Raw genomic sequence first — 23243 nt, forward strand, 5'->3', positions numbered from 1 at the left:
TTTTTTTTTTTGTGAGAATGAGGGAGCAGTTCGAAATTTTGAAATATGCAAATGAAAAGGGAGGGTATGTGTACTGGTGGAATAGGAGACGGAGTTTACATAAAAAAGAAATACAGTACCAATTTGGATTTGTCCAAAAATGTTAATAGAGTTTCAGAAATTATGCTTAAATTATCATCTGTTTCTCTGTCTCTTCCTTCTTGTCCCTCCATACTCGTATATTGTAATATTATATGCAACATAATATAACATTAACATAACATAAACATAAATATTATGTATATACAAGGCGAGGAGGAAGAGACAGAGAAACAGACTACGATTTAAGGATATTTTCTGAAACATTTTTGGACAAATCCGAATTGGTGAGCAAAAACTGAACTAGTAAGTGCACATTACATGTGCATTTCATATGTAAAATACTGAATCTGTTCTGAAGCCTACATGTATGCATTAAAATACATATTTGTGTGTTCAGTATCATGATGTTAGAAAGTCAAAAATACTTTTCATATGAAAATGTAGATTAGGGATAAATATGGTACACAAAGGTACATAAATGGATAGATAGTGGAATATAATTCCGTAAATTTTTTCTCTAAGGGCTGTTGTCACAATTATGAGGTTTTCAAGAGGGGCAAAAAACGAAATGAAATTGAGGCGGTATCTGGAAAAAGGGCCCATAAGCAAAAGTCATGTTTCGAGAAAAGATTGAAAGATTTATTTTTATGTAATTGCGATTTGAATGCACTTTTATCAAAATAACAATTTGCATACTGTTACAATAATATTTGCCTGCAAGTTTTTGTTAAATAATGCATTTCGACTTTAATAGTGTTTTATATACAGTATATATAAAAATTACAGTATTTTATAGGCCCTTTTTCCAAAGAACAAGTTTATTTTATCAAAATACTTTCAATATGATTATATTTTAGCAGAAATTAAACATCAGCATTGAACAGTGCACATTACAGAGGTTTACAAGTTCATCATCATTTTAGTAAAATTATATTTCTTACATACATGTATAGTCCATAGTTACATCATAAATTGTACCGAATACGTGAAAATCAAGAATATCTATATATACAGACACACAAAAACAAATCCAAATGAAATTCTCAACACACAACTCAATTTTAGAACACACACACTCTTTGACTCCACATTACACTACACAAACACACCCCCACAGGGAATGCAAACAAAAGGTGCCAAGACCAGCAACAACCAGTTCTGAAGATAGCCCATAACAGGCTGAAACATGTTAACCAGGTACGGTAAAATTTAACACAAGAAAGGCATATAATACATATTGCGTGTGATATAGTGTTCAAAATTGTGTAATCAAGATGTACAAGAATATCTATTGGATACAGATTACAGATTATTTAGTTTTAATCTAGAATGGATTCACACTCATTTCAAAATGTATCTTCAGAGTGCAGTTTACACTTTAGTACGCATCCTGGATGGACTCACACTCACTTTGAGGATCATCTTCACTGATGTTTGGTGAATTCCACAACTACGCAAGAGTGCATGGGTTCATTCAATTAGCTACTCTGCCCTCTGTTTACAAGATATTGAAACGAAACTACGTACCGGTAAGCAAGTAGATTTTAAAACGGAGAATCGAATTAAACATTCTCCCGAAAAAGGGCCTATAGACCTATAGGCCCATTTTCCGGCTACTGTCTCAATTGATTGTAGACTATCGCCTTATGAACATGAAGAAAACTGTTAACCATAAAGGCGATTGTCCATGAAAATAACATTATTGTGAATTCTAAAGTTGGAAGTCCACATTCGCCCTTAGTGCCCCAAGAATGACACTGATTTCCGACCTTGTACAATACAGATTCTCTTAGGTAAACTATTGGGAGTTGGACTAGCAGCGTTTGTGATCTGATAGAGAAGCCTTTTCTTATTAAGAATCATTAAGAATCCGAAAACAGAAAAAATGGACACCCATCCTTACTGAAATTAAATACAGCTATAAAAATAATATTAATATTTTCAGGCTAAGTAACTATATATAAATTTGTGTGTACTTACAGGCCATAGGAGGAATTGATACTGAGAGATGTGATCTGACTAGGCAATTCTCCATTCGTGAGAGGTGTTAAGCAAACAAGATGTGCCTGGAAACCTGGAGGTTTCTTCTGTGGTCCTGTACGTACTCTCAATGGGGTTGCATATTCCAGTGAAGACTGGAAAAATAAAATGAAATGAATTACATTTTTCATAAATATTACACTTTTAATGTATAGCAAAACAAAATAATTACATTTAAGTATTTACCTTTTTGCTCTCTCCTTCACCCGAATCAGTTTTGGAAGCCATGCTAAGGCTTGGGCGAGGTGGGTACTCATATTCAGGAGAGCAGTCCCCTTCTTCAGGTACCTCACAGTTAATGGGAATTTCCAACATCTGTTAACATTAAGAACTAGTTAATAAACATAAAATTGTACCAGAACATAAAATGAATTATATTATGTATATTTTTTAGCTTCCAGATATGATGCGAATGCTGATTATAAATTTAATTAGTAATAACACATGGGAAGGGCTTTGACATAGAGACTAATCTAGGAATGGTCTTTCTCTTTTTGCCTCAGAAACGTTAAAAATTGTTAAACATGATGGTGTGTATTTAGAAATTATTTTCAAATAACTCGCAGGACACGACTTGTTACATCTCTCTGTTGTGCAGAAGCACGAGTATCCAGCTAAAATTTTGTTGATCGAAGAAAGAACTAGGTACACTCGATTTCAGCATTTGTATAAACACTAAGTTCGTGTCATGAACAAACTGGCAATAAAATGTTATTTGTATCTGGAGGCGTATGCCTAGCGATATTTGAAATTATCATTTAAAGCATGTCTTCATGCAGTTTTCCAAGAAATCTCTAAACGCCATGAGCATCTACAAATACGGTACTGAATAACTTCGCTTATGAGTCTACCAGATCAAAGGAAGCTTTTCCATGATTTTTACTTTTTAGCAGTGGCAGATAGTGGCCTTTAGAGCTAAAGTTAAAGATAATGAATATAATTAGTGTTTTATTGAATACTTTCTTTTCAGCCTTATCGTGTAATGGAGAGTTAAAGTAAAAGAACTAGGAATGTCAATTCCTCATTTAAACATAAATTAACAATTTTAAAATGTGCTAAAATTGAGAAGCACATGATTTCCTATCACAATTTACATCTGAAGAGCAAATGATTGTGTATAATTGTAGAAGAAAAAAAACGTTGTTTCTTTTTGTACTTTTTGGCTGCAAAAAAAAAAAAAAGTATTACTCTGACATAATTCATATGTGTAAAAAAAATGAAATCTCAGCTCAAAGAACACATGAAGAATAGCCAGTACCGGTATTATGAGCTCAATAGCCAGTACCGGTATTATGAGCTCGTCCATGTTGGAGAAAGAACAGATCCACTAATTTCACTGCAAAATGTAATGAACAGTAAAGTTTAACAAAAACACGTCGGCATACTTTTTGTAGCACTCTATTCATGGTACTGTATTAAGAGGAAATGAATATAGTAATGATTCTAAAAATAATGTTATGACTTAAGCCACAGCTGAGGAAGTTTAGAGAAGTTATAATTATTATTTTCCCTAATAGTGGTTACATTCTTACAAACATGAATAATCCACATGTTTTCCTTCTTGGAGTCATATGCCGAAACTGCAGAATCATGGGAAGTTAGATATACTTTATTGTAGCAAGAATGATGATGATGATTATTATTATTATTATTATTATGACGACGATGACGATGGTGGTGATGGTGGTGGTGGTGGATGGAAATACTTCCAGAAAACCAACCATAATACCGTCTTTATCTATCACAAATGATAGTTGAACTGGCTGAAATTTTAAACTTGTGTCTCTAGCAAGAATAGTTGATGCTCTAGCCGTTAGACTAATAGTGCGCCCTCATGATTGTTTAGTGTTGATGTATAAGAATTTCAGAAAACAGGATAAGAAAAATAACTTATATCTATTAACTTTATTTATACTTTTCTGTTAAAGAATATTAACCATGTGAACTACTGCCTGTTGTTAACAGATTATTTACCGGTAATTACTCGAAAGCCTTACCAAATACCAATTACCGATTTGTTGTTTATTTGAAACAGTGACTGTCTCAACCATTCTTATAAAGTAAAAATATGAAAACAAATCAAGTACTTACCATCTTAATACCGACATCACCTTCTTTCATTCTCTGCTATATATACTTTATCTAAAGAAACTATCACACAACTTACAACTGTTTCTGAGACTGACTCCAGCTTCCTGAATTTAAAAAGTACTACATGACTGCTAGCGCCTGCCACACACAGTTTTCTACTCTCGGGACAGAGAGATATTAACTGTATTGCAAATGGGTCTTCATCTGTACCATCCACGCTCCTGGATCTAGGTTTCTCAAATACTTTAGCTGTTTTTAATTTGTACAGAACTTGCAGGGTGCCTGCTGATGCATCCCAAAACTTTATGCTACCATCCGCATGTCTAGAAAAATAGAGAGAAATTTTTTCAGGTAACTGGAACAAATAATTATGCAATCAATTTTAAGATTATTGTTTATAGATTTCTTGTCTCTTCATTTGAGATTTGTTTCACATGTATGTTTCTTAGATTAAAATGTCAATATACAGGATGACTCAAAAGGTAAGGCCAAATGGCGAGGAGATGATTCAGGGAGACATTTAGAGCAGGAAAGTCCTTTGTCAGTTTCATTTATTTGTAACCGTTTCAGAGTTACAACAGGTCAAACATTTACTCACAACTAAGGTGACTTACAGTATTAATTACTAATTTACAGTACTTTATTGGAGTATCTGCTCAAAAACTAATTTACAGTACTTTATTAGAGCAGCTGCTCAAAATGTCCTCTGTTTGCAAGCAAACATGCCTGGGTGCGTTCTCTTACTGCGCTGTGCACAAGATCTAACAGCCAGTTTCGTAGTCTGATGTCTGTTGCAGCTTCATTAATTCGTTGGATCAGATGATCTCTGTCTGTAATCTCCATAGTGTACACCTTTTCTTTCATAAAATCCCATACAAAGAAGTGCAGAGACGTTAAGTAGGGGACCGTGCTGGCCAATCACATTTCACAGCGTGTGTTCCAATGTCATTTCATCAATGGCGGAAATCATGCTTTGTAAACAAACCTAGATCAAAACAACTGAGGGTAAATTAGTATTTATTGTAAGTATCTTGAGATGTGAATTAATTGTTTGACCTGTTGTAACTCTGAAACGGTTGCAAATAAATAGAACAGACAAAGAATTTCCCCCTTCCAAATGTCGCCCTGAATCATCTCCTCACCAGTTGACCTTACCTTTTGAATCATATATATCTGTATACATCACGATATTCTGTAAAATATTTTTACTATAGCCTACTATGAAACTTTCATTTCTTAACAGAACTCTAATAATCTATTCAATGATTGTAGGCGAGAGATTTATTTTTATAATACTGGTAATTCACAGTTTAGACACGTGCCAATCAGTTCCATCTTCATAGTGTCCCTCAGCATCTTCTATTCTACTTGGTTTCTACATAATTAGTCTTTTTCAGTCATTCTGTCTAGTATTATCTTATTCAGATATGGACATAGGTATTGCGTATTAATTCTATTTTATTTATTCCATTTCCTTGAATTACCGGTAATTTAGAATATAAAATGAATTATTATGCAGAACAAATTCTAAAATATGTAGACTACTGTTCTGTATTACAATGCATCCAAGCCAAAGTTGGTGAACATCGTTCATTAATTATCTACATCATTAATGTTAACATTAGCATTTTGCTAACAATGTTTATTAAATTCTTTACTTACTTTCTTTAACTTTCTGTTCACACCACATATCAGAAAAGTTAACAGATTTACAGCATGGATCTAGGCAAGAAGCAATAGTTATCAAGAGCAGTATTATTATTTTCTGCAAAATGATAGATATACAGAAAAAATAAAGCTTGTTGAAAGTGTGGCACAGGAAAAACTACAAGAAAAGACAGAATTAAGGTTGAAGAAGGTTGTTTTTATGGCCGAATTAAATTATTTTCTTATTTTTTTCCGTACTTCTTGTTTTTATTTTAATTTTTAACGAAATAATACAATTCGGACCAAAGTAAACAATTAAACAATTACCGTAAAATATTTCTGTCAGAGATGTACAACTTTAACTTTGGAACATCTATTAACTGCTGATTCATACACTTCTGTTATCAGCTTTTGTTTCACTGTCTTTGGTGTCACATTTAAATTCTTGTAGTTAAATGTACCTAAACATTTTTCAGGTGTTTCATTTATTTTTTAAATTCACATAATCAAACTATTGAATCATTTTCTGGTTGCTCAGTTTCATAATGATAAATTAGTTTTATAAGGGCAATAACTTCGTTCTGCAGCTTGTGCACATTTAAATGTTACGCTGGACTTTACTGGACAACAACACAATAAGTAACAGGCAGATATTATCTGTAGGCCTATAAACAAGCTCTCATTTGTCACTCCACATAAACTGTTACAAAAGTTAAGGCTGATCCACAATAAACGGGAACAGAAATGGCGAGAACGAGAATGGAAAATTTGTTAAAATAAACGTATTTAAATGTGAGCATTCACAATTAACGAACAGCTTGCCAGAGCCCAGAAACGGGAACTCATGTTCGGTTGGCCAAGTTTTAACTTTGCCATTCTCGTTTCCGATCACAGCCTACTAGGTTCATTCTGTTGTCATCAAAAAGCAATCTGGTCGTAGAATATTTTGTAGCAAGGATGCCTGACATAATTTTTTGTTCATTCATTGCTTGAAACTAACCCAAGAATTCAGTAGAATCATTTTCAATATAAATGCTACGCATATATGTGATCAGACTACCACGTGAATTGAATTCTTAAATATTCCATGCCTTAAATTTCGAAGGTGGTTAACCTGTGTTTATGTACGCCGGCTTGTACTCATGAGAGAATATCAGTGGTCATATATACACAAGTAACATCAGAATGCATAATATCGACTTTACATATCATTATTGACATACATATCGCTATACATAGTCGTTTCCTTGCTCGGTTTATTGTGAATCAATAATCTTTACATTCACATTCTTCACTTCACGTTCTCGTTCTGGTTCTCGTTCCCGGTTTATTGTGTATCAGTCTTTAATAAAATCTGTTCATGAACAAGGCAGGAAAGCTAATGTAAACGAAATTTTGTTAGTAAATAAGTCATGATGGAATTTATGATGAATACAGCAGACGTCTCAGAGGTTTCTCTCTGGGTTCTCCCGTTTCCTCTATCACTCCACCAATACCCTCAACCTTTTCCACATTTCATCTCTCGTCTGCAATATTGAAAACAGGCTGTGATGAAGTTTTGGGGGTAGTACGGGTTTCTGATGCTGATATAATACTCTTAAGAAAGGCATTGAACTTATTAGGCTATTCGTCTGTGGATGGGACCTGGTCCTAACAGTTTGAGGCAGGATACCCATCTGTCAGCATCGGATTCGGATCATCTGCCGGACTTGGTGAACAATCATCGAATATATAGGGCGCAAATGAGCGAAATCAAGCCTAAGTGTAAAGATCCGTGCCAGGTCCAGTCCTCAGAATGCCAAGCCAAGTTCACATATAGGCATAAATTGAGGAGTTTGATGGAATAAGGGCATCAAAGAGGTTACGTCTCTTTTCCATCAAATGTTTGAATTTCCTCTCACCAAATGTCAAGTCAATATTAACATTCTGGAGATCAGGGCAGCAGTTTGAAGTCAGGTGTGACAACTGCCAAAGAAGAATATGTTGATATTTTAAGTGCATGCAGGGAGAATCTCGAGTCTCTCCAAGTCATTGACGCGAGTGCAATGTTAAAAGACTGGAAGAATCATCCCATAGATTTGTTTTATCAAAAATCTAGGGGCAAATTTCTCTTCAATATTCAATCGTATATCAGACTATAGTGGTCTACTGATGAAACAGTTCTTGCATCGTAAACCTACACAATGATGTTTACATCCTTCAAGTATATCAAGAAACCTTTTCCTGAAGAAATAATGTTGACTCCAGTAGAAAAACCAAGTGTGACAACAGCCAAGTTGTCTGATGTTAAAAGCCTCTGCTGATTTGTTCCAGATCCAGTTAGGGCATGGTTTGAGCAAATTGCACCTCAAGATGACCAACAAGACCAAGAACAATGTGTCGAAGAGATTAATTCTCTTTCGACAGTGAAAGTGACAAGACACTTAGTCAAAAAAGAAGAGCATTTGATTGCTATATTTGTGATAAATAAGGTAGTCTACTTTATTGGCTTTTATCGTATTACTCAATCTTGTAGTATTCATCATAAACACACATTTCAATAACAGAATTATAATTTTTAAGAAAGTAACTTTTAATTTACAGAAAAGTAAAAAAAAAAATGAATGATTTGATGGAAAAAGGGCGTAAATCTTCATTTATATTTAGATAACTATTTCTAAAAGAAAAGCAAAGTCTAATATTTCAAACATAGATTTGTCTTCTCTAATATCCACTTCATTTATGGTGAAACCCATGTACATAAGTTGTCGTACACCATAACTGATATAAATGTTGATGACAAATAAACATATATCTATAAATATCCACTTTACCAAAGAAATGCAGAAAAGTCATATTTTAAGTAGTTTAATATAAGTTTTCAATTTAGTTTTTGTCAAAATGCACTTTTTCGAGTTGTCCTTATTCCATCAAACTTCTCAATTATATATTTATTTAATTCGTTACTTTCATATACAAACATATGACACATGACATATTATAACCAAAATATCGTACCAGTACCGTAACTGAAGCTATTAATTTCTTCGATGAATATTCTTTTTCAATCACAATTTTAACTTTTAATTAGACAGAGTATTTTGTAACATAAAATGTTAGTGTTAGATATGGATCTTCATATTAAACATTGTTTGGTTATTTATTTGATTTAGAATGTGATTTCATTTGTATTTCTTCTGAATTGGCTATTAATACCTGATTTTCTGCGAATAAAATCGTATCAAGTGCTCTGTAATATACAGTAACGTGTATTTAAATCAATTTACTCATTGTGACAATGTCTATTTGTATTAGAAAAAGAATCAATGATAAAGTAAATTTTTGTCATAGGCTAAAAGTGTTGCGTTCTTCCTTAAAATTCGTTTCTATCGCAATTTTATCTATGTATATAAAGTCTTTAATCGAACGTCCTTTATATAATTATGTTGCAAAAATTGATTACACTGTGCCGAAAATTTTTTTGATACTCTAATCAATTCAATTATTTACTTACTGGCTTTTAAGGAACCTGGAGGTTCATTGCCGCCCTCACATAAGCCCACCATTGGTCCCTATCAATTAATGTTAGTAAATTAATTAGCTTCATTTCTCTACTAATTGCAAGAGACACTGCAGTCTAAACAGAATCTTCTCTTTTTAAATCTATTTTGATATTCTGGGTAAGGTTTTTCTGTTATACGGTAACATTAATAAATGTATTTAAATTAAAGCATTTATTTTGTAGCATTGCTGTGTCAGATTATAATTCAGTAACTAAAAAAGTCTATATCCTTATTTATATACAGGATACAGTTTTTCTACTGGATTACATTGAAATTTCCAGCATATTATTAGCATTATTATATATCATTATTTAAAGTCCAGCACCTTGATGTCACATCATGGTCTAAGGCATTATGTTTAAGCTTCGCATTATGAAATTCGCACTGGTTCGAGTTCTCATGGAAAAAGGGTTTTCTCATGAAATTTCGACCAGTGTATGGGACGGATACCAACCCAGCATCATGATAAATTTGGGGAACTACGATAGAGAGTGAAATCTGGTTAAGGAAACCAGATATAACAGCATTAATCACAGGACACTTCCATTCTGGTTAGACGATCGTTCACCTCTGCTGAGATATGTGGACGTGAGACCAGCAGGCGGCTGGTCGGCCTTGGTCCTTGATGGACTGTTGCGGCTGGATTTAATTTAATATTTCATTAATTAGTAAAAAAGTATTCCAAATAAATCTCATCTAAAAACTCAGTCTTCCATCTTAGCATCTGTATAATTTAGACAGATCTATGGGTATTTCATTGGTTTCTATGACATGTGACATACATATTTTGGAATGAAATATTTATACTTCAATAACGAAAATTATGATTATTTTATATACTTGCAGCTATTTCATATATTGGTGTTTATTATTTTAGGATAGCCCACTATATGAAAAGATCAAAGTAATATAATTACATTGCGTCTATCTTACCCAGTGAGGATGATTTCATTGTAGCTACATGAAGTAGGACTCCATTCTCCCCCGCATAAGGGCCACAACCTTTCACTAAAACCTGTCCTCTTTTGTGCACGAGAACCGACAGAGTAAAATGCAGGAATGAGGTCAGAAGGGCAGTCAGCAAGGTAGGTGCAGCATGTAACAGGTGATTCATGAAGGTCCATTGGGTACGGGTTTTCAAAACAGGGGTAACCAGGTGTAAGAAGATCTATCACAACTAAATCGTTATGCAGGAGAACCACAATTGCATATGGATCTTGGAAATCTGAAACGAAAAAGATAACTCACATCAGTTACAATTACAAAGAATATCAGGGTACTCAATTATAACACTGAATATTTTAACAAGAATTTGACACAGGTTCGACAAAACTCCAAAGGAATATGTTAGATTATAAAAAATAAACACTTCTGTAAGAGAATCCAATTCAATCAACAAGAACTATAATACAAGAAAGGTTAGGTCTGCTTTACAAGACGATGGATTTATAGATTGTTAATAAACAACATGAAACAAGGTTGTAGTCATTATTACACGAGTTGTAACTAACAGAAAAATAATCTCCACAATTTGGAATTTCTCGTTAGAGATCTTTCCTTCTCCACTCTATCCTAGAGTAGTGATCGACAGAATTTTTTCCATTACACTTCTCTAGCTGAAGAGGCGAATTGAAGGCGAAAAGGTTTAAACCTTTGGCAAAGATCTGTAAAAATATAAACTTGTATTTTAAGAGTGCAAACTCTATTTATTGTTTTGCATTTTCTCTGTTTCGGCTTCAATTCGTCTCTTCAGCTAGAGAAGTGTGATGACAAAAATTCTGTCGATCACTACTCTAGGGCAGAATGGAGAAGGAAAGATCTCTAACGAGAAATTCCAAATTGTAGAGTTTGATACATCTCCACAAATGCTAATGCTTAGTCTTTTGACTTACGTATTTTGACTTACGTCTTTTGACTTTGCTTTGCAGAAAAATAATTTCCCATAACCTTAAAAAAATTTATTGAGATTAAAGTAGAGTTCTGCATCATTGGGGTTTAGCTGTGCCTAATTTCGTGTGCTTTAGTCACCGCTTGCTCGAACTCATCCACGCATAGCTATTGCAAACACTGTATTCCGATGATTCTCAGTGCTGAGTGATCAGATGGCATCACGGCAAGGCTCCCGATATGTTTAGGTTACCAGATTTTAAAAATAACAAAGAGGGACATTTTACTGCACCAACGACTTAATAATAATAATAATAATAATAATAATAATAATAATAATAATATAGTTCATACTATGCATGTATAGGAAAATTAAAGAATTACTTTCTCAACATTTTAATGAATATTTATCATTAAGTTACATTTGTTATAATTTATAATACTGTATCATTTAATGTGACAATTTAATTATATAAAAAAAGTGTTGTATATAAGAAAAAACTATAATATTACATTGGTGGAAAGTTTTCTCCAAATGTTTAACATCCTCTTATTCGATAACTATTGCGAGTAGAATCGAGATTTTTGTCCATATCGATAGGAAATCTAATAAAGAATAATTTATCTCTCTGGCGTATTTCAATAGCATGGACGGTTTTCGTGGAAATTCAGTTTGAAAAACCTCTAATTTCAAGCCACTCCACATGCGAGCAAGTGGTAACGTCAAGGCAGAGCAGCTCACCTACCGAGACATACCAAGTTCGTTGATCTATTACATCTGTATCACAAGTAGAATGTGCTAGCGGCGATGTTGCCAGACTACTGAAACTTCAAACTTAATTTTCTAATTAACCGTGCATTTAGTCACAAAACGTCTTGACACGAAGAGAGGCCATTTTTTTACATTTACTGTAAGGATATTGAGACTCAATATCTACATCACTACCAGCGCTTGCCAGAGTTTCGTGCAATACTCACAGAGAAAATATGGGGCCCAATTTTTTCCGACGGAACTGTGAACATGGAATTCATTGAGCTCCTAGATGATATAAGGGTTTTTTCAACAGGGTGGCGCCACTTGCCAACCATTGAATGAGTTCATGGCGCTGATCCAAAGTTTTCTTTGATGTCTGAATCATTTCTGAGAACTTGTTGCCACTGAGACCACCAGATTTGACTTCATCAGTTTTTTTATGGGGTTACTTGAAGGAAAAAGTCTACGTCTACAAGCTTTCTGGCACTTGAAAATTTGAATTTTAATGAGAACATTACAAAATAGACGAAGCTCCAATGAACGGCCAGGAACTTTGAATGACGTGTTAGCTGTGGCTTGACGAGAAAAGAGGTTATTTTTCAGCATTTATTGTAAAGGTATTGTGACTTCATACATCGTTACCAACACCAATTTTTGTTAAAATAAATAAGGAAAAAGTCAGTTTTATATGAATCGCCCAGCATAAAATTCTGAATGAAAAACCAAACAGAAGTAAGTGTAAGAGTAGAAAACTATGAGAACTATATTGTAGTAGTAATGAAGGTAAATCTCTAAATCTGTAAATATACCACGTTCCCAGTTCTGAACATTTCGACTATGCACTCTAATTCTTCTTCTGTTAAAAAGGAGACCAGTGTCAGTAGCAATAATCGAGGGGTTTGCCGGAAGAAAGGTGGATAGACCTCTACGCCTTTCTTCGGGAAAACGGTTTAAAATGTAGTGAATAATTCACTAATTATAGTATCGAAATTTTGTTTTGATTGTACTGTACATACCTGCAGGACAGGGCTGCGTGCATGCGTGCGTGCGTGCGCAATGTAGTCAGTACGTCTACAAGTAGAGCTAGTGCTGCGCATTACTGTATACTGTACTGTGTGTGTTTTCTCTTGGTAGAGACTAAGCAGATATATATATAGTTCAATTTAGTCAGTCCAGTTGTTTCCTTTGACTGATTTTTATGTTCATTATTGTCCTTGCTTTAAGAGTAAATAAACTCATAGATTCAGACGGAAATGTCAGTAGATTAACTGGTATTTAAAAGAATCCTGCAGGACAAAATTCCGGCACACCGGCGACGCTGATATAACCCTTGCAGTTGCGAGTATCGTGAAATAAACCATAATTTAATTTTTTTATATGCAGATTTGAACCTTAGAAATCTCTAACTCGCGATGTTGTAGTTGGCTGTATAATATATCTACATGATACATCAATAAATGAAAAAACTGAGCCAGAAATTGAATTCAGGATCTTCAAGAGTGCGCACAAGGGCGCTTGCCTCATTTATTGTGATGTTGTTAGATGTTTCAGATTCCATTATGGTTTGAAAACATTCTAGCAATGGCTCCTTCTCATGAACAACATTTACTGTTCTTATTTTAAAACTCCATTTTGTTGCCTCAGCTGATGGAATTGTCTTTGAAACACATTAATCTAATACAAACTGTGTGGAGATCGAGAGAAGAAAGCAGGGATACTGGATAAATTAGCAAAAAAGTATGAGGGCGTTGTAGGCTATTTTGTTTCGCGGCTCTTTCCGTTATGAGATTCAACTGATGGGCACGTAATTTCACATTTCTCCTGAATTGTTAAGGTACTGAACTGAATAGACTGTATATATTGTACAGAATTAAACATTGTTGCACTTGTTATACTCACAACATTGAAGAAAATGTATTTAAAACTGCGCGCTACTGACAAAGTGCTGCAAATTTTGCAGCGCCTGGAAACTCTAGATTCACGGCGAGGGGCAGCAGGGGGACGGGTAAAACTACGCGCAAAGCATCCGAGACGAGACTGGCAGCTCCAGGGGAGGAAGTGGCTTCACCAATCCGTCCTTGTCTCTCGTTTCGCTCTGGCAGCACCAGGGGAGGAAGTGACTTCACTAACGATTGCTTGCATGTCAATGAGAGCGAAATTTAAAAAAATTCGAGCCGCTAAATGAGACTGTATAATAAATACATTTCACAACATAAAACGAGACAAGAGCCACAAATGTCTGGGGGTGCTGCAGCTCCGCAGCCCCCCTTCGAAAGCCGCCCCTGGTCTAATGGGACTTTTAAACCCCCTAGTGTCGCCGCGGAAAACTAAGCGAAACATTGGCGTGGCGATCGTTCTAAGATTGCAGTTTTCCTCTTAATATTGTGGACAGAGCATGTAGAACTCGTTCTGCTATGGAATTAAGAAGATATTTCTTGTGGTGTTCGGGAGATTTTTATTGTGCCGTTTATGCGAGCGAGTAGGAATAAGCCTAATTGTTTTGTTCTTGATGTAAATCCAATTATAGATACTCTATAATCTGTAAGGAAGAGACTTTCTTTTATCCATCCATTATTTTTCAGAAGTGGTTTAGAGCAATTCCACGAACACAGAAAACTGTATGTTCGTTCTTATATCTGTGATATCCATTTTTCTGCGGTTTTGATTGTGATTTTTTAAAATTATGATTTATTTAACGACGCTCGCAACTGCAGAGGTTATATCAGCTTCGCCGGTGTGTCGGAATTTTGTCCCACAGGAGTTTATTTTTACATGCCATTAAATCTACTGACATGAGCTTGTCGCATTTAAACACACTTAAATGCCATCGATCTCGGCCGGGATCGAACCCGCAACCTCGAGCATTGAAAGCCAGCGCTATATCAACTGCGCTACCGAGGGCGACTTTTGATTGTAAGAGCCGATAAATTTATTATTGCCAGTAAAGAGGTAGGACTTCCACGCAAGAACTGGTGACCAAAACCGTATGCTATAACACATACTTTCCCAAACTTGTCTCGATATCTTAAAAAAAGAAAAGAAGAGAAAATATCCAACGAAGAGGACATCAATCCGTTCTCATAACAATGTATCCTTACCAAGTACCATCTGGCTATGACCAATTCCATTGACGCTAAATAATCCAGCAGTTGATACAACATCGTTAAATATCCGAGTAAAAAATAATTGGATGTGACACCCGAAAATCAGAACACCTTAGTTGATCATGCGCTTGTATGCATTTATGTACCATTACTCCACACCTGAATGCCCAAAATTATGTCTAGTTACATTGACCGTAATTCCTTCCAGTGAATGAACTCCAAACCAGCATTTCAGCTGTTTAGTGTGAGTTTTTCAAAATCGATACATTTTTTAGAGCCATAAACTGTCATGGGTTCGAGTAAAGTGAAAATACAAAAGAATTCAAAGGTGAATGAACGACCATGCAGATACGTTGCACTCAAAGACTCCCTCGTCTGCCCTGTACAAAGGATTCTAGCATTACACGATTTTAGAAAATATATGACATGTAATGGACAATATAAAGAACACGTTTGCCTAAGAAAGAACCCTTGAATTATTTAGAGTGACAATTCAGAGCACTAGCGAAATATATTAATTCTTGTGGGATAGCAGATTTAAATATATCCAGACAGAAAAAATTAACTAGGATCCTCTAGAGTGATATTTTTTAATTAGAAAATGATTATCTTGTGATGATTACCATAGACTTTCTACGTGTGAAGATTTTTCAATCTATGTGCCGGTTAAAAAATGTGCTGTATTAAAGTGCTAATTGTGAACTCCTAATTGAATCCAAGCACCTAGCTTCTACTTCATTAAATATGCATGTTTAATTATTAATTACTTTATTTTTAATAAAAGCACTTTAGTTGTAATTAACGTAAAAGTTATTTCGGTAACAAAAGTACAGTATAATTCTACTTTGCATCTAGGCAAGAACTTAATCTGGTTTACAATTTTATTACAGTTGTTTATTACGTTTCCACATCATAAGAGATTTCTAATCGAGCATATGAAAAAGTAATAGACCTCATGGAAAAATCGTTAATTTAATATTCTTCAATAAGTAGCATACAACTATTTAATACAGTACTACCAAATTGTTTTAATTTTACAAAACACAAAATAACCTAGGTATTTCAAAAGATCAAAACTTACATTAGCATAGATATAATATCGAAGCTTAATTTATGAGTCTAAGTTGCACGTAATATTTTTTGTTCCCCTGAATTACGTATAAACCAGATACAACTGCAACTAATGACTAAATAGTAGATAAAAACTATTGGTGAAGATAAAGTGTCTCCTTTATTATATTACAATCTTTCTTGTGTATAAAAACTATAATTTCATGTCAATGCGTACTTTATAATGCCGCAAAAATTTTCAGTTTTGCGATGCTGTACTTTTTTTTTTTTTTTTTTTTTGCGTATTTCTGGCTGAAGCCGGCACAATGTTCCATTTTTCGGTTAATTATTGTATTTACTATTCAGGGCTGTGTTATATAACTCACAATTTGTTAATATAGTAATATTACATTTTTAAAGAAGTAAAATATTGTAACCAAGTACTTTACAATACATTCTTATCTAATGGGTTATTTTTAAAAACCTTTTTCATTCACTTGAATAGTGATCTTGAAACTGGGCACTGAAAATAGGGCTAGCGCCACTCGGCTACGATCCACTGAACTAGAGGCAGTAACGTCTTCTACCCGCTCTGGCAGTAGTAAAAAAGTATTGGTGAAAATATGTCCCATTTGATATATTATATTATACTTTCTTGTACATCGAAAACTATAATTTTGTGTCAAAATGTACTTACAACACAAAAATGTTCAGTTTTGCGAAGCTGTACTTTTTTTTTTGCGTTCTTCTCTCTGAAGCTGACAGAATGTTCCAGTTTACTGTTGATTATTATACTCGTATTTACGATTCAGGAGTGAATGATATAACTCAAGAGTAGTTAATGTAGTAGTATTACATTTTTTAAATAAGTAAAATATTGTGATAAACTATAATATACTTTTATCTAGTGGGTATTTTAAAAACATCTGCATTGACTCGAATAGCGCTCCTGAAACTGAGAACAGAAAGCAGAGCGAGCGCCGCTCTGCGACGAACCGCTGGACTAGTGGAAGTATCGTCACTTTCTCTTCTACCCGCTCTGGCCATGTGATGCAGTACGATGTCATAATGAGTCGAGATGTGAATTCCTGGAAATGAAATCTTTTCTAATGCTAAATTGAATTCGTAGATCAGGTTTGTTCGAAGCAGGAAATGTAATGTAATTTTAAATTATTTGTAAATTGGTCACGAAATCGAAATGGATCCCAGTGGTAAATAAAACCTAACATATTCTTCCTCTTCTGCTTAACTGAAGGTCACAGTAGTGTTCAATTTCTCCAAAAATGCATAAAATGCATTTCGGCCGCGCTAAAATTCATATTAATAATGTACCGTTATGAAGAATAATAATCTCATTGTAATGAAATATGAAAATTTACCGTTGTACTTTTTTTAAACAAAAGAACTTCAATAATACAGTCATGTTTCAATAGACTTTAGTTTAATTTCAAGAACTGGTAATGAAACTAAAACTGTAAAATATTTGGAAATAAAACATAACCTATATATTTTCATCTCCCTTGATAAAATTCACAATGTAGTTACTACAATACAGGCATTACGTTATTTGATAGAATCCTATACTCAATTAACAACAGTTCCAAGATAATGTGTACATTTTTTAAAGACGATCTTCGTATCTTACTATTTATCTTTTACTTTAGTTTCCAACATTTATTTCAGTACGACGAAAGAGTTCCCAATTCTGCTTTCAAACAGTGGCGCCAACTTATATGGGCTCGTGGGATCCGAGCCCACTCAATGTCGTGTTGTGAGATTTATTTAACTTAAGGCTCGTCAAATGTTTGAGCCCACCCACTGCTTTCAATTAGAGGTGGGTAAAAAATAACACAACAGTTATTTTAGAACTGTTCCGGTCTCGGAACTGTTGCAAAAATGAACAGTAGGTTGGAACCTCCTGTTCCGAAATAACACTGTTCCGACTCCGAGCTGCTCACGTGTCCAACTGTTGCGGGCCCGCAGTACTACGTTGCGCAAGGCATGTTCCACTCCGAGGCAACAGAGAACAGTCGGAACCCGTTCCGTTGAACCATGACAGCGGCTACACTGTTCTCGTTGTTCTTTATGTTGTACTTGGAACAAGTTGGAACTTGGAACTCTCACGTGATGGATGAGGAAGCATGGAAATTGAAATATTTGTAGTGTGATCATAAGTAATGACAGAGAGCGAGGTGTGATGCGAAGTTTAAATTATTACACTTTGGTACAGATGCGTTTCTAACATTTTACTAAGTGTGGGAATTTCAGGTTTCACTACCGCTAATGTATAAATATATACAGTAGTTATATATTTTTATTATGTATCAAATTATAATGTAATTATTATTATCATAACTAAGCATTAAGAAACGTAAAAATAAAAATTAATAATTTTAGTTCTTTTTTTACTACGGAACACGGAGAACAAAAATTACATACTATACGTTTTAATGAGATGTTAAATTTTTTAGTTGGTTACCGTGTCTTCATGACTTTATATACCAATTAGTGTTGCAATCTGACCTTGTATTCAACAGCTGTTTATCTAATAAACACGAAGCTTCTGTCCGCATACACAACAAGTTTCCAAACAGATTCGAATGTGCATTGGAATGTCATCTATTGAGAAACGTGTGCTATGTAGAGTAGGGCAACACGATTCTTTTTCAGAAGTCGATTCCAACGATTCAATCATACATTACGAATCGATTCTAAAGATTCGTTCACGATTATTCTCAGTCTGCGATTCCAACTATTCTTTTGAATCGTCAACGAGTTCACGATTCTTCCTACTCTGCGATTCCAACGATTCGTCAACGAACGACTTACAGGACACTTTCCATTGCAAACCACGCGTAGAACAAAAACGTTCTACATCTCTCGCATAGATGGCATAAGAGGCGAGACATTGGATTGCCTTTCTCATTGGCTGGAACCATTCAGCATGACCTCTATTAATCTACAAAATTACCCAAGATAATGTTTCTAAATTATAATTTATGAACTGAACCTTATTACGAAGTACATTTTTTGCATTACATCTCTATTTAACTATGCATATTTCAGGTTTGTGTTCATTATTTTCCATACTTAACAAATGCAGTACATATTTTGATTTCACTCTCGCTCGGGAGCATTCGACACGGTTCGGAAATGTCCGTTGACAGGTTACATCAAACAACTAATAGAATCGTGGGTTACGATACCATGCCGATTCCTTACTATTCTTTTGAACGACGATTCGTTACGATTCTTTTGAACGACGATTCGTTGATACCACGATTCGATTCTTACGATTCTTTATTATTAGTCGTTCGAATGAAAGATTCGTTCACGAATCGACCCAACTCTAGTGCTATGTCGTCATGCCGATAACGTATGTGCGAGCTGCTTGGGGAAGAGGGAGGGTACTGTACGACTCCTCAAATGGAGCGAGAGTCAAAGAGATAGCTCGCATCAGTGAACGATTCAGACACATCTCTACTTGTAACTGTTATTTCGGAACTGTTATTTGGAACATAGTATTTTTCCGGAACTGGAACAGCCGGAACTGTTCCGGGAAAAGAATAACTTCGCCCATCACTACTTTCAATAGTACCAAACATGTTCCGTTCTGTGGAACAGGCGTTGTCATAATGTAGTTCCAAAGTGAAACGAGTATTTGTAACCGCAAGTATTTCGTACTAGCTCAGAGCAACACTGTTATTTTGGAACATAGTGTTTCAAGGTGCTGTTACTTTTTGGAACAGTTCCAAAATAACTGTTACGTTATTTTTTCCCCACCTCTAAACTACAGTATATTTTTGAAACTGTTTATAATTCCAATACTAAAACCTGTCTCTGGATTAACATACACATTAAACTTACATTATATATTTGAATTACACAGGCACAAAATATAGTCAGACACAGCAGAATATACATTTAAAATGACCACAGTACAAAAGATAATGAATCCCATAAACCTGCACACATTGTTTTAAAAGTGGAAAATAATCCCTATTTTAACGGACTCCCGCGAAAAGGCATGCCAACATAGACCCCGTAACACGTAGATAATAAACTCAAAACTATCTGCTGAGATTATATAAAAGTAAACCTGTTTACACAAACGTTCAAAAATGTATTCCAATATGATTATATTTATGAAAAACACAAAAAGCAAAAATAAGCTACATATATAAAACATATTTTCTTTATTTCAAAGTTATATCTTTAGCGGTGTCTAGGCAGCACTGTTCCGTCGACTGCTACGAACCAAAGAATATAGAAGGGAAGAGAGAAAGTTTCACCACAACAAAGTGAAGAAGAGTCGCGCTGCACAATAGTGAGCACGGTGTTGTGTGAAAAAGCAGGACCAAATATCAAGGAGGGGCGAGGTGAAGTGCTGTTCTGCGCATGAGCAGACACTGCTAGCCGGGCTAAATTGCGAATTAGCACGAGAGTAAGGATGGATTCCATTGAGTCTATAGCACCAAATTATTGAAAATACTGAACTATTGTTAAGTAGAATTTGTATTATGTGCGGTTTTTTAACAATATTGTTTCGACGATAATTTTATTGCGTGCTACAGCACGTTAGCACGTAGGGAGCAGCCGCCACTGCCTGTATCTCAATTCACCATATTGACGTATACGCTCTTTTTCCGGCAAACCCCTCAATTATCGTACATGTTAAATGATACTCACCACTTGTCCATGGACTTTCACAAAGTGTGATAAAATCCACTACATTATGTTCCATTTCCAATACTGTTGTGGTTTTTCCATGGATAACTGTTATACTGGGAGTACGACCTGCTTTGTCATATGTCAGGCCACCAGAAAATATCACATACGCTTCTCTGCAATTAAAAAGAAACTACTGCAGTTACTCAAATACATAAGCTTAACTCTAATTTTAAAAAGTAAACTTTTGTCATAAGCTCTCATTTGTTTTTTTTTTGTTCTCTCTCTCTCTCTCTCTCTCTCTTGTACGGAGGAGGGACCCGAAAGCTTACACTGCAGCCTAGAGGCTTATTGTGCTTAACACTACTATTCTGTGAATGGTTGGGTAGCCGAAAGGCCGCACTCTTGTACAAGTACAGCAAGTTGCACTGTGAACTGAATCCGGTCTATTGTATGGATGATGATGATGATGACGATGATTATTATGATATGTGAATTAATTATGGCGAAATGAGTCCGAGGTTCATTTTACTTCAGTTGGTTGAGGGAAAACCCTGGAAAACCCCGACAAGGTAACTTGAACCCGGGCCCGCTCGTTTCACGGTCAGACGCGCTAACCGTTACTCCAAGGCGGTGAACCTCATTTGTGTTAAAATAAATTTTATCTCATTCCTGCAGAATCAACAAACAAGATTCGGCAGGGTGCTGGTATCTAATGCAATTTTTGCTATTTAAACAATCCCATTAAAAGAACTACATCATCATTTAGAACTTCTTGCTTTTATTTTTAGAAATATGATGAAATCGGTAATGAGTTCCAGAACACTAAATGTCATTACCCCCTAATAATAATAATAATAATAATAATAATAATAATGCAACTAATTGAAATAATGGTAACAATACCAATAGTAATAGTAGTAGCAATAATAATAATAATAATAATAATAATAATAATAATAATAATAATAATAATAATAATAATAATAACTTATGCATTTGAAGTCTGATTAATGTAGCCTATAATATGTAGCTATTCGGCAATGTATGCAATGGAGGGGGAAGGAACTGTCCACCCTACCCATTATCTCTTGGCCTATTTGCTTATAAGTGGTGCATTATTGGTATCACTTATGAGGTTCAGACCTGTCTTCGGACAGTTGACTAAACAACACCAACTACTTCAGTACCGATGGATGTAAGGATATTCGCAGCGATGGGGTGCGCCAATCCCCTCCTAATACTTGTATATGTGCCTAAATTTAACTTAAACCCGAGGGTAACACAAACACACAGGCCATACACACCAAAAAACAAATTTATAACCAAGGAAAAATCCCTTGGTAGAGTCGGGAATCGAACCCGAAACCTCCTGTTTAGGAGCAAGCGTCTCTACACTACTAGATCAAGAGTCTAACCACTTCAGTAGGCTTACTATAATAGTCCCGCATCACTTACGCCACGCCCTTCCTGGGGTAAGGTAATTTATTTGTAATCTATTTACATCTTGCATTTACTGTATTTTGTTATGATGCACTTCCAAGGTTATGTAATGTTACGTTATGACAATTTATGTCAGTGTGTTCCTAAAATTGTATCTTTGGCAGACCATGCGGCACTAGAGTACTTTTATAATTTTCATATCATCGTCAAATTTTGCATTTATAAGAAGTCGTATTTTATTGGTATTTAAACAATTTCTTAATGAGGTCTACTCCGCAGACCCAATAACCTCTATATCTATATTTGAACCGATGTATTTCTGTCAAACATTCTGCAAGTATTCCTATTGAAGATGATGATGAAGACGACGACGATGACGAAGACAATAAGACAAAGTGGGAAAAACGTTTCGTGTCCACTTTCAGTTAGAAAGGAACTGATGCTGCCACCTAGTGATGCTAACACGTGCCTAAAGCACGAAACGGAAAAATGATACTAGTTGTACGAAAAGTCGCTTTCAAAGTTGACCGCCAGAGGTAAGAATGCTTCATGTCTACGTAATACTGGGATTATCTCAACACCACAGACATGTGACATGAAGTGTTCTTCCCGCTTTGTCTTCAATTGCTACCGGTACTACCGAAATCCCAGAGCCAGGGCACTTTTTTGTTTAGAAATACCCCACTGATCTTTGGAGTCGTATTTGTGTCTAAGGAGAACAACACTTTATGTGGGAATATAACACATAATTCTAAGAAGTGAGAACTAAGAATGAAAGAAGACACAGTATTGATTGAAAGTGACAGGGGATTCGTAGGATCCCTATAAATAGTGTGAAATATTTATGCTCTCGGTTGTGTGTTATTGTAATATTTATGGCCGAGTATACCAATCTCGGTTAAAATGCGTTGTTGCAAAAACTCTCTTTTATATTTA

The 23243-nt window shown here is 35.0% G+C and overlaps 1 protein-coding gene across 5 annotated transcripts in view; it reads right to left on the reverse strand.

Annotated features, from left to right (window-relative positions):
- The window catches only part of Tomosyn (syntaxin-binding protein tomosyn), a 461514-nt gene that overhangs the window by 113972 nt on the left and 324299 nt on the right, over positions 1 to 23243 (reverse strand). For all 5 annotated transcript variants that reach the window (XM_069831184.1, XM_069831185.1, XM_069831182.1 and 2 more), the window contains 5 exons: positions 20886 to 21040; positions 10335 to 10626; positions 4289 to 4535; positions 2308 to 2436; positions 2062 to 2216 (listed from right to left, as the gene is read on the reverse strand). In XM_069831184.1, the coding sequence (XP_069687285.1) occupies positions 2062 to 2216; positions 2308 to 2436; positions 4289 to 4535; positions 10335 to 10626; positions 20886 to 21040 (978 nt within the window). The remainder of the gene's footprint in view (positions 1 to 2061; positions 2217 to 2307; positions 2437 to 4288; positions 4536 to 10334; positions 10627 to 20885; positions 21041 to 23243) is intronic.

This window comes from Periplaneta americana, chromosome 7, assembly GCF_040183065.1.
Source record: "Periplaneta americana isolate PAMFEO1 chromosome 7, P.americana_PAMFEO1_priV1, whole genome shotgun sequence".
NCBI lineage: Eukaryota > Metazoa > Arthropoda > Insecta > Blattodea > Blattidae > Periplaneta > Periplaneta americana.